Raw genomic sequence first — 13,667 nt, 5'->3', positions numbered from 1 at the left:
AGGTAGAGACTAACGGTTACCAAAGGTCAGTGATCAACTGTTCTTAATGTTTTAGTCAGCATGCTGAGCATTCAAAGATCTCCTCACTGTAATTACAAACTTTATGTTTGTAATTTATGATGTTAAGGTGTTAATAATGTAGAGAATTTAATTACACAAGAATTATAGGGTTGGTCCCCAAATGGCCAAAGGTAAAAGAATTTTAATGTATGAAAATAGAAGTTGGCTCAAACTGTTTTAAGTTTCCTTGTATATTCAGCAGCCCGAACAGGGATTTGTTAAGTGGTCAAGTATTCAAAGAAGCTTCCCAATTTTGGAAGCTTCCTAATGCATGTATCTTGTGCGCATGTACATGACTGTGTGTTTGGGAGTGGGAGGGAGCGGATAAGGGAAAATGTACCCAGTGATTTATGGCCTCTTTCTACACGTTTGGGCTTCTAGTGCTCTCAGTTATATCCTCATCACAATCACTATACCCAGTTGCTTTAGGTTCCAGGAAATTCCCACCAAGATGAAATAGTTTGGGAGCATCCTTCAAGAACCCCACAGGGGCAGTGGGATACTCAGCTCCAGACTGGGAGAATGTTTCCATGAAAGCCTCAGAGTCATGCCTTGTGCAGAAGAGGGTGAGGGACTGTGTGGTATGTTGAACAGGGAGCGAGCACGTTTGTTACCACTGACTCTGGATGGAAATACAGGTGACCCTATGCACGATGTCCTACCCTTTGTGTAAGATGGGCATGTGTGTGAAAGTTCCTTCTATAAGTGAACTACCTCTGAGTATGGAATAATTAAAAAAGATGCTTGCTCTGCAGTCTGGCACTGTATTTTACCTCACTTGTTATGATTTCAATCCATTCTGAGCTTTTTGTACCTTGAGAATTCTATTGCCCATCATTTTATTGTTTTCTCTGTCATTTTCCTCCTGTTTTCACTTTTAGGGAGTATTCTCTGTTTTCTGTGTAACTGGAATCTCTGTATATATGTCCTGTCTCTTTCAGCTTCTGTCATTTGTCCTTTTAGATTTGTCGTCTGTCTCTTTCCCTTTTCTTGGAGGCTTTCCCTTTTCACGTTCCCCACTTAGGCTCTTCATCTGTTTATCCAGTAGTAACCACAGATCCCAACACAGGGCAGCAGTGCAGGGGCGGTGGAATCTCACTTAGTAGGAAGGTTGTGCTATTCCCACTGCTTCCCTCAGATGGAGGACAAGAAATGAGGAAGAAGATCAGAGAGCTGGGAACAATTCAGAGACCAGAAATAGCCTGTTGGAGAATGTACTGAGCTGGTGGCAGTTTGGATCTTTGAGATGAAAGACTGTCCTCACAATTGCAGCTTTGCAGAGAGGATGGTGTCCAGGCTTCTGCTGGAGAAACATTCCTGGCTCCTTCCTGTTTCAATTATGTTGCTTTTCTGTAAAATCTTATTTTGATAGGTATTCATTGTAGTCCCCGTGTGTGATTCCTTACAAGTCCTTGATAGTGTATCTTTTTTGTCTAAAGTTAGCTTTTTCAAATGTGATTTTATCAGCCACTTGCATCCTTTTAAAAAATACTCTTCATCATTTATATTATTTTTATATAGTGTCTTTGTTTCCTACTTTCTTATTGTCATAGGTATAATACTGGGTACAACACTGTCATATAAAAATATGATGTATAAATTGACTGACATATAAATTGTTTAATTTAAAGAATCATGGAAAAGTGAATGGTCATGATATTGACACCCTTCACTAGAACCTGGACAGAACCTCAGACTCTACTCAACTTCATACCTTTCTCTCTATTTTGATCTTGACTTTGTTATAATCAGCCTTTTGATATCATTTTTAGTTTTTACTATAATTTTTTACTCTAACTATATAGTCTTACCACCCATATTTGAATTCATAAAAAATAATTTGTTTTACTTGTTTTTGAGCTTTATGTAGAGGGAAGGATTACTTTGTAACTTGCATCGTTTGCTCAGCACTTTGTGTGAAAAACACTGTTTCTATTTGTTTAGCTGATGTTCTTTAGCAGGCTCCACACCCAGCGTGGAGCCCGGCACAGAGCTTGAACTCATGACCCTGAGATCAAGAGTCAGATCCTTAAGGGAGTGAGACATCGAGGTGTCCCTGTTTAGCTAAGGTTTATTCATATTGTTGTAGAGTACTCTTTTATAATAACGGGTCACAATTTACCTAGTTTACCGTTATAAGCATTTGGATTGTTTCTAGTTTCCATTAATACAAACAATGCTGCTGTTGGCCGTTCTTATATGCGTATCTTGGAGTAGGTGCCTGAGCGTTATCCTAGATAATATTGAATCTAGGATGTAAGTGTGGGTCAGCATTACTAGATAAGGCCACACTATTATCAAAGCCATTTGAGCGTGTAAGGCTGCCAGGGGGATGCAAAATGTAATAGCAGGTAATAGCAGGACTGTGATTCCCTCCCTCTTCAAAGGACACCCTGGCTATAGAGTCTGCCAATTCTCCCTCCAACTCCCAGGAGGGAATCTAACTGCTTTGGGAATAGCTGAGAAAATTCAAATCTAAGAACATTTTTATCAGGAAGTAGTTTATCTCTTCTGGTTGAACATGATAAATGAAATTGAAACTTATGGACCTACGAGAAATAGCCACAAACCACCCATCAACTTCCTTCTGTTTTTCTGTAGTGATTATTTTAATTAACCTAGTAAAGTCAAAATCATTTGGAACTTAAATGCAAAGACTGGTTGAATTTAAATAAACCATGTATGTTTTATTAAAAACACAGATAATGTTTTTTAAAGATTTTACTGATTTATTTTAGAGAGAACAAACATGAGAAAGGGGAGGGGCAGAGGTAGAGGGAGAAGCAGACTCCCTGCCGAGCAGGGGGCCTGATGTGAGCTCAATTCCAGGACCCTGAGATCATGACCTGAGCCAAAGGGAGATGCTTAACTGACTGAGCAACCCAGATCCCCAAAACACAGATAATTTTTATAAAAATTGTTTGAGTACATCTTTTTTTTAAAGATTTTATTTATTTATGTATTAGAGAGCGAGAGAGAGAAACAGCATGAGAGGGGAGAAGGTCAGAGGGAGAAGCAGGCTCCCCGCTGAGCTGGGAGCCTGATGTGGGACTCGATCCCAGGACTCCAGGATCATGACCTGAGCCAAAGGCAGTTGCTTAACCAGCTGAGCCACCCAGGCGCTCTTGAGTACATCATTAAAACCTGTGGATATAAACTGAAGAGTGTTTTAGAGGATTTGAGTTTTTTTTTTTCCTTTGCCACATTAGAAGTTTGGTAGAATTTGGTTGCCCTCCTTTATATTCATGGTAAAGATAAGAATTGCCTAAATATTAGCTCTGTGATCCCATATATATGATGGTTATGAATGAAATTAAGAATTTATTTACATATTTACATTAAAATTAAGTAACTGAATAGACTCTTACTTATATATTTAGATGTAAATATTTGGGCAATTGTGACAAAAAAACTCTTAAGTGTTTTGTAAAACATGTAGGTCATTCATAGATGTGAACAAGGTGGTTGGGGAGATCTAGGGAGTTATTTGTTCTCTGTAAAATATATGAAATAACAAAAGAGACGGATGAGGTCTCCTCTGGCTTTGTCCTTGATCGTCCTTCTCCCTGAGGACTGCCATCTCTGGACCGCTCAGTGACAGGGGCTCATTAACAGTGTGGGCATCTGCTCCCCAGAGACGTCAGCCAGGGAATCACGTTTGGTTCTCAGTGCCAGCCCAGCCACAGCTGAGTGTCACAGCACCCTCTCCTGTGCTCATAAGGGTCTCCCTGTCGTACAGGCAGGTCATCGTATTCGGGAAACCATAGTGAGAGTTTGCAAGGGACTTCACCTCCTACCTCCTAGAGGCAAAGTTGATCTCTGTCCACCTGAAGACTCGTGAAGTCATCGTCAGAAAGCATCCTTTTGCTCAGGAAAAATCTATGGATAACCCAGTGCTGGTATACTCAACCTTTGCATTTACTGCGTGCAACTGATTCTACATGTCCAAGGGCCAATCCCCAGGACTGTCTGTAGGCAGTGACTTGGAAAGGAGGTAGGGAAATAGCTTAGAACCCACAGAGAGGGTGAACAAAGGTGAGTAAAATGACACTTGGTTTCTGTGGTGCTTTAGGAATTGGAAGTTGGTTTATTTTCAGTTGCAATTGTTCTTGAAACAGAAGAGCTGTATTGGTTTGCATATATGGTCCATTGTCTAAAGGAACAGACCATGGAAATTCACCAAATATAAGAACTAAATTTAGTTGTTCATTATAGACTCCACCAAGTTGTTCCCACACATTTCATTCTACTGTAGTACATTCAGGATGCATATGGGGAAAATAATTTAAAAATGCATATTTAATGGTAATAAAATATGTCCTTCAGTAGGAGAATAAGAGAGTATGCATATGTGTAAAAGTATTAGACTATATGTTTCCATGCTTTCTCTTGGTCCTTATTGTCTGTGAAATTAGACGGTATTTGTTCTCTATGCATAAAACTCATTGTCAGTATTTATAGTTTCTAAATGTTCAGTTTCTCCCTTATGCATTACCAGAATATCTAAAATATGTATAGAGTTTTAAAAATGCTAGGTTGACATTTACAACAGAAGTTCCATTTTGTGAATATCGTGTCAGTGCTTCTCTATTTTGACATTATTTTAAGAAGAAATGATGATCATTCAAGTGAGTACAAATACCAATCTGAAGACAAAAGGTAGGAAGAATCCTGAGTGTTTAATTGATGAATTAGGCAAATGACAAGTTCTGTGTGTGTGCGTGTGGGATTGCACTGAGGTGATGTGTAAGGTACACTGGGTTCCATCCTTCTATCCTTGCCCAGGATCCTGAATGGACTCTTGTATGCATGCTGTTGGTGACCTGCTCAGATGCTCTCTACCTGGCTGCTGATCCAATCCACTCCCTATGTGTTAGGAATATGGGCTGCAAGGTTCACAGCCATTCCCTTCTTCAGAGATTTGCCCTCAAGTGAAAGGGAGCCACTTTGCCAGGTGGTCTCAGACACAGGGTGGGGGCAGCTCACAGCCAGTGACAGACTCATGGGGTAGACAAAAGGCTGCCATTGTCAAGGCAGGGCTAAATCTGATGCAATTCATATAGAAGGGACTGTTCTAATATATCTGAGGACACCTCAGACCTATGAGCCAGATGCATCATTAAAGCAATAGTGATTCAGTTGTAGCCCTGAGGCTGTAGAAACTTTGCCCGCACTATTTCAGGATTCATTCAGGAACTGGATAGGGCAGGGTTTGTATATCAAATATATCAGTGAATGTTACATATTTGAAATATCTTCAATATAGACATTGTCTTGAGATCTTTGGTCTTTACAATGTGTAGTTTGCATACTAAGCATCTAGTTTATGGAAATATGTATTCTTCCATTAAATTTTTAGATTTATATGTCAGCATTGAACACTTACAGTAATTCTTCTATCATCTTATGTGTGCCGGTATTAAGCATTTAACTTCTTTCATTTGATGCCTGTTCTCTTAATTATTATTGTAAAAATGTATTTTTGTGAGATGTCATTTCCCATTATATTCTTTTTTTGATGGTAATTATTACTTAGAATGCCGTCTTCTTTTGTAGAATCTAATTACTGTTATTTTACCTAATAACATTTTTCTCTCTCTCTATGTAACATGTGGTTTTTTCAATTACTTAGTCTTTATATGCAAAGTAATAATTTACGTATGGATTTGTAACTTGATTTTTCTATATATCATATCATGATATTTAGTAGGGACACCATTCTGTGCACCTGTACCTAGAATGGATGTGTTTCATACTTCCAGCCAGTATTATATAGATAGTTTGTCTTAGAGGAATCAATGTTTCTTACTCCATTCAGTAGTTTGATGCTTACCTACACATAGATGATGGTTAGTCTAATTACACAATTTTTAAAATGTGGTAAGAAGGAAATGAAATGTAATTTCTTATTAACCTTAGTCTAGACATATTCTTTCTCCTGGAAGATGTGTTCTGTGGTGGTGCCCATAGATTGGAGATGGTTGGATGCTGAGGAGGGGAGGAGGAAGGGAAAATAGTGACCCAATCAGTAGAACATACTCTGGAGAATCGATGGGAGAATGCAATGCACAGCCTGATCTTTCTCATATGCAGTATTACTAAATGATAATAATTTTCCTGAATGGAATGAGAAAGAAATATAAAAGTAGGATAAAAAGGATAAAAAGCAAAACTATGACATGAGTATTCTAGTTCCCTCCCATGTGCTCTCCAGCAAGGCACCAGAAGCAATTGTAACATTCAGAGACAATCACATTCTTTTTTCTCTATTAGTGGGCATCTGCTTTGTCTGTTATTTTATTTTTCAACCTAAAATCATATTTGTTATTATACCTGTTAGATTGGTAGTCATTCAGCATTCTTTTAGGTATATGTATACACACATACATATATAATCCTATAAAGCAGCAAATCATTTGTACAAGTTCATCTCGCCAGAGTTTTATCTTTTCTCACCTGACTTCTTAGTCCTTATGGATAATATAATCCGGGGTACTGGTTGGAATAGGGTCCCCTACTCCTCCACCATCCTTTCTCCCCTCAGTACATCATTTATTTAAATAGTTACTGATAAAATCCCACGGCCCTGTCTTTAACATGATACATCCATTCCCCAACAATGGTTTATTATTTGAAGATTTCTTTTAAAAATTGCTAAATGCTTGATCCTGCAGGAAACATGTGCTAACAGAGGATGGAACAGAAAAATGGCAGTTCTTTCACTGGGTTTATCCTGCTGGGTTTCTCTGACCGGCCTCAACTGGAGCTAGTCCTCTTTGTGGTTCTTCTGGTCTTCTATCTGTTCACTCTGCTGGGAAACACCACCATCATTGCCTTGTCCCACCTGGACCCACATCTTCAGACTCCCATGTACTTTTTCCTCTCCAACCTAAGCTTTCTGGACCTCTGTTACACGACCAGCACTGTCCCGCAGCTCCTGGTTCATCTCAGGGGAGCTGACAAGTCTATCTCCTTTGGTGGCTGTGTGGCTCAGCTCTTCATTTCTCTAGGGTTGGGAGGCACAGAATGCATTCTCTTAGGGGTCATGGCATTGGACCGCTATGCAGCCATCTGTAGGCCCCTGCAGTACACAGTGATCATGCACCCCCGTCTCTGTGCCCTCATGGCTTCTGCATCGTGGTCTCTTGGTTTTGTCAACTCCTCATTGCAGACAATGCTCATCTTCATTGTACCACTTTGTGGGAAAAATAAAATAGACCATTTCTTTTGTGAGATCCCCCCACTGCTCAAGCTTGCCTGTGTTGACACCACTGTGTATGAGTCTGAGATGTTCTTCGTCAGTGTGATCATTCTCCTCATACCTGTGGCATTAATCATCTTCTCCTATGGTCGGATTGTCAGGGCAGTCTTAAGAATAAAGTCATCTGCAGGGCAGAGGAAAGCGTTTGGGACATGTGGGTCCCACATCACAGTGGTCTCCCTATTCTATGGCACGGCCATCTACGCTTACCTCCAGCCCAGCAACAACTACTCCCAGGATCAGGGCAAGTTCATTTCTCTGTTCTACACCATCGTCACCCCCATGGTCAACCCTGTCATATATACACTGAGGAACAAGGATGTGACGGGAGCAATGAAGAAGTTTTGGAGGGTCCATGACTCTAGATGACTGGGTGGGGGGAGACCCTTTGATGGAAGATGTTGAATGCCAGAGCACTTCAGATGATTGTGTCCCCCCCACCACCATGTCATCCAAAGTTTCCTCTGACAACTCTCAAGGGAATTTCCTTACCTGATTCTTTTATGCAAGTGAGTGCTCAAAATCTAAGTCCATAGACTCATGCGGCCTCCAGAGATGCTGCCTTAGTGTCCCCAGAGCACCTGCATCATATTGTTATTTTAAAAAAGCTCCACCGGTTTTTCTTATTTCCCCCCAATATAGGAACATAGTTTCATTTCTACTTAGAAGAAGACATTCAGGAACATACCGTAAAGTCATAGGGAAACTAAGAATACAAGCCACTAAAACACTGTAATAAGCATTAACATTTTAGCATTTTCTAGCAATTTGTTGGAGGCATGTCATTTATTCTTGCATTGTGATCATGGCTCTATTAAGAGGTCCATAGGTTGACTATATCACAGCTTTTTCAAAGAAATAAGTGGGCAACTGTGAGGAAAAGAAATCTTTAGTTCAAAGAAAATCCTGCTAACATCAATCCTGATGAAGTATATTTAAATCTTCTCTTCATACCATTTAATAATTTCTTTGATCCAGGCATCAACTGATCAATGCTTTTGTATCTCAAACCTGCCAAATCCCCATATAATTTGAATGCAGGAACATATTATAAAAAAAAAAGGAAAATACCTCTTATTCCCAGGAAATCCCATGTTATCTGGAGCTTACCAGATTCACTAGCAGGAAATTTGAAGAAGAAATAAAATATATATTAATTATTAAACACCTCCATGTGTCTAAACTTTACAAATAGCCGTCTCAGTTTGAATTATTGTCATACAATTCTGAATTAGGTAATGAATATAAACAGCCCAGAACAATTGAATCTGACATTGTAGCCCTTTGATCTTAACTCAAACTCAGTTTGCACATAAATGTGTTTTGGGGTACGGGTCTGGGTTTTTGTATATGTGTATTGTCACAAACAGTGTATTTTCCCATGGAGGCTGGAGCTTTGACAATGCCATCTTCATAGAAATATTTCTGAGTTTTGGTAGGTTTTCCCAACATGTAGCCCAGTGCAGGTAAATGTGTTTGTGTCTTGGACTGGACACATATACATAACAAATGTACTTACTGTTCCCTATCCTGACAGCTAACCAGCATCCTCCAGGGCCTTGAACCCCCTGAGCTGGTCATGCTCATGACAAGTGATCTTAGTATAGAGACAGCATGTGGAGGCTGGAAATGACAGCCAGGGAAGATTATGCACATGGTCATGTTCTCTCTGCATCACTAACAGCGTCACAGTATTCCCACTTGAACACCTGGGATATATCTTGACACCATAGTGATGCGTCATGTATACTGTTTATCCCCAAATGTGACAAATTTCCCACTCTCCATTATTTTTCTTTTTTTGTTTTAAAGATTTTATTATTTATTCATTTATTTGAGAGAGAGGGAGAGAGAGACCTGGCAGGGGATGGGCCGAGGGATTTGGGGAGGGACAGGCAGACTCTGGCCTGAGCACAGAGCTCAATGGGTCTCCATCTTGTGACGTGGAGATCATGAGCTGAGTTGAAACCAAGAGTTGGATGCTTAGTCTACTGAATCTCCTAGGCACCCCTCCATTCTCTGTTATGGTTCAACCGTATCTGACAGTTATATGCAAATGGTCACTTTAAAATCCCTCAAATGAATTCTCTTTGGTGCAAAACCCCTCAAGGTCTCATGAAATTACACAGCCTATTATTCTGGGTGAGCATCCACTTCTCTGCTCTTAAGGACACACAGAGCCCTGGGGTGAAACAGATTTATTTCCTTTAAGTGAATGTTTGAATGGCATTTGGATGTTTATGTTACATGGGAATAAATTACAGATAATAAAGGTCTCTGGAATTCATGCCAAAATAAAAAAGAAATCACTTAGGAGACCAAACACAAGTTCAGAATTGTTCTGTAATATTTTTCTAGTGTTAGGAATCTGCCTCCACACACTCTCCGTGTTTTGGCTGTAACAGACTCCAGGGTTGTGTAAATCGTCACCAATATTATTTGGACTGTTTCCTTTTGAATTTTCACCAATAACTGTGGCATGGCTGTGGGATTGTATCCAAGGCTTGGCTAAATTATTATATTCCATCTGTGTTTAGCCTCTGGAGGACAGGACGATCATGATGCTCTAGAGCAATTCATGGATTCTTCCAGCTCTTTTGCTTTCTGAGGAACACAGGGTGCACACCCTCAGCTCAGATAATGGGTGATTGCAGAGACTCAAAATGTCAGTCAGACTCACATGAAACACAATTTTTAACCAGAAGAAGATTTACTACCAATTAGCAAAGGATACAAAATAGTGAGAGCCCTTGCAGTATCCAGGAGGCCCCAGACCCATCAGACACAGCTTTGGAGACCCCCTCGCTGCAATGGAAAGCATTTTGCTTCTCAAATGTGAGGCAGAACCAGTGTGGTGCAAGTCAGCACAGAGAAGACTTGGGGGGGGGGGCGCTTCTCAGATTATGTGTCCCTACCTTTGTAACCCTGTTCTGGCTTTAGGACTGTCATTTGGTAGCATATCTGCAGTGTGTCAAGTGTAAGTTCTAAACAGACCCATGCATCGTGCTGAAATTACTACTTATCAGTAATCAGAGTACAGCCACCCCTGTAAGACCCTCATGTATCCCATAGTCTGTGCATTTTGTGGTTACTGTTTGCCAGAGTTCTGTTCTGTCCAGGCTCACTGAAGAGGAAGGAATAGGTTTTAGATCTTTGAACCCTTTCCTTTGCAGGTGACTTCTTTTGAATGCTTGTTTTGTAATATAGGTGAAAGCTTCTTTCATTATTATGATATTATAGCACATTTCAGACCTAGTCTTGCAGACTCCGGGAACCACTGGGTATGGAAATGTGGTTTACTGGGAAGGTAGGCTCTGTGTAAATGCAGAAATGAGGATGCATGACTGCTGCTCAGAGGGGTCAGGGAATGGGGTCCCTGAGATGGCCTTAGGGACAGGACACTTGTTTTGGGGAGGGTCACATTTCCTTCTTCCCTGCAGGGTTCGTCCAGCTGTTTTGTAATTAAATGGATATGAGACAGAGTAACAGGAGAAAAACCCCAAATTTTATTACCTGTATGCAGAGGCCCAATAATAAAATTGAGATCCAAAGAAATGACCAAGCCAGGCAGTATTTATACCTTTTAGACAAAGGCAAAAAATGTGTGAGGAATTGACAGGATAAAGAAAACAGGTGTTTGGGAGCTTTAGTTGGGAAAGAATTCCAATTGGAATTTGGGCTGAGGTAGTAGAATTGTAAAAAAGTAGCAAGGTTTATTTCTACAGCTTTCTGAACTTTCAGGTCCCTACCTGTGGTGATAAGGACGTGTTTTACTTCTTATTCCTGGGACAGTGCCTTGACTAGGGGAGATTGGCAAAAGATTTATTTGAGGAAGTAATAGCTGAAAACATCCCTAATCTGGGGAAGCAAACAGACATCCAAATCCAGGAGGCATAGAGAACTTCTATCAATGTCAACAAAAGCAGGTCAACACAAGGATATATTGTAAGTAAATTGGAAAAATATAGCAATAAATAAAGAAATCTTAAAAGCAGCAAGACAAAAAATGTCCCCAACTGACAAGGGAAGACCCATGAATTTAGCAGCATATCTGTCCACAGAAACTTGGCAGGCCAGAAGAAGGTGGCATGATATATTCAACGTGCTGAATAGAACAAATCTCCAGCCAAGACTGCTCTATTCTACCAGGTTATCATTCAGAATAGAAGAGATAAAGAGTTTCCTGGACAAACAAAAACTAAATGAGTTTGTGACCACTAAACCAGCCCTGCAAGAAATATGAAGGGGGACTCTTTGAGTGGAAAGGAAAGATCAAAAGTGACAAAGACAAGAGATGGACAGAGACCATCTCCTGAAAGAAGGACAAAACAAGTAATCAAATGGCACTAAATAATATCTATCAATAATTACTCTGAATGTAAATTGTCTAAATGCTCCAATGAAAAGACATAGGGTGTCAGAATGGATAAAAAACAAGACCCATGTGTATGCTGCCCACAAGAGACTCCTGTTAGACCTAAAGAACACTCTTATTGAAAGTGAGATGATGGAGGGGCGCCTGGGTGCCTCAGTCGGTTAAGCATCTGCCTTCGGTTCAGGTCATGATCCCAGGGTCCTGGGATCGAGTGCAACAGCAGGCTTCTTGCTCATCAGGAAGCCTGCGTCTCCCTCTGCCTGCGGCTTCTTCTCCCTGCTGCTACCCCTGCTTGTGAGCTCTCTCTCTAACAAATAAATAAATAAAATCTTAAAAAGGAAAAGAAAGTGAGATGATGGAGAAACATTTATCATGCAAATGGATGTCAAAAGAAAGAGGAGCAATACTTATATTGGAAAAATTAGATTTTAAATCAAAGACTGTAACAAGAGATGTAGAAGGGCACTATATCATAATAAAGGGGGCAATTCAACAAGAAGATCTTACAATTGTAAATTTTTATGTGCCCAACATGGCAGCACCCAAATACATAAAACAATCAGCAACAAACATAAAGGACCTCATGGACAGTAATACAATAATAGTAGGGGACTTTAACACCCCACTTACATGAATGGACAAATCATCTAAGCAGAACATTAACAAGGAAACAATGGCTTTCAATGACACACTGGACCAGATGGACTTAACAGATATATCCAGAACATTCCATCCTACAGCAGCAGAATACACAATCTTTTCAAGTGCACATGGGACATTTTCCAGAATAGATCACATACTAGGTCACAAATCAGGCCTCAATAAGTACAAAGAGATTGAGGTCATACCATACATATTTTCTGACCACATCGCTTTGAAATTTGAAGTGAACCAGGAGAAAAAAATGTGGAAAGACCACAAATACATGGAGGTTAAACAACATGCTACTCACCAGGAAAACAAAGAAGAAATAAAAAATACATGGAAACAAATGCAAATGAAATATGACGGTCCAAAACCTTAGGGATGCAGCCTAAGCATCCCGAAGCATCTTAGGGATGTAGCCCAAAGCAGCCCTACAAGGGAAGCATATAGCAATACAGGCCTACCTCAAGAAGCAAGAAAATTCTCAAACAACCCAACCTTACACCTAAAGGAGCTAGAAAAAGAACAACCAACAAAGCCACTAGAAGGAAAATAATAAAGATTAGAGCAGAAATAAATGATATAGAAACCAAAAAGATAGTAGAACAAGTCAATGAACCCAGGAGGTGGTTCTCTGAAAAAATTAATAAAATTGATAACCCCCTAGTCAGACTGATCAAAAAGAAAAGAGAAAGGACCCAAATAAATAAAATCAGAAATGAGAGAGAAGAAATAACAACCAACACCACAGAAATACAAACAATTCTAAGAAAATATTATGAGAAACTATATGCCAAAAAATTGGATCACCTGGAAGAAATGGAAAAACTCCTAGAAACATGTAAACTGCCAAAACCAAAACAGGAAGAAATAGAAAACTTGAGCAGATCGATAACCAAAAAGAAATTGAGTCAGTAATCAAAACACTCCTAACAAACAAAACTCCAAGGCCAGATGGTTTCACAGGTAAATTCTACCAAACATTTAAAGAGTTAATACCTATTCTTCTCCAACTATTCCAAAAAATGGAAATGCAAGGAAAACTTTGAAATTCATTCTATGAGGCCAGCATTACTCTGATCCCAAAACCAAATACAGACTCCACTAAAAAAGAGAAGTACAGGCCAATATCCTGGATGAACATGGATGCAAAAATTCTCAACAAGATACTAGCAAATCAGGTCTGACAGTACATTAAAAGAGTCATTCACCATGATCAGTGGGATTTATTCCTGGGCCACAAGAGTTGTTCAATATTCCTTTTTTTTTGGTTACATAAATTAACCCATTTGTTATAGGCTAGCATTGTTTCAAATGGTGGAGCTT

The 13,667-nt window shown here is 39.7% G+C and overlaps 1 protein-coding gene across 1 annotated transcript; it reads left to right on the top strand.

The window, feature by feature from the left end:
• The first annotated feature begins 6,651 nt into the window (after positions 1 to 6,651).
• On the top strand, positions 6,652 to 7,935 carry LOC117997513 (putative olfactory receptor 2B8). The gene has a single exon (XM_034985881.1). The coding sequence runs from the start codon at positions 6,755 to 6,757 to the stop codon at positions 7,688 to 7,690; it is 936 nt and encodes a 311-aa protein (XP_034841772.1). The 5' UTR covers positions 6,652 to 6,754; the 3' UTR covers positions 7,691 to 7,935.
• The last annotated feature ends 5,732 nt before the right edge of the window (positions 7,936 to 13,667 follow it).

The sequence above is a fragment of the Mirounga leonina genome, unplaced genomic scaffold, assembly GCF_011800145.1.
Source record: "Mirounga leonina isolate KUSES-001 unplaced genomic scaffold, KU_Mleo_1.0 Mir_366, whole genome shotgun sequence".
Lineage (NCBI taxonomy): Eukaryota > Metazoa > Chordata > Mammalia > Carnivora > Phocidae > Mirounga > Mirounga leonina.
Note: the sequence above shows the minus strand (reverse complement) of the source record. Positions and strands in the feature narration are given on the sequence as shown.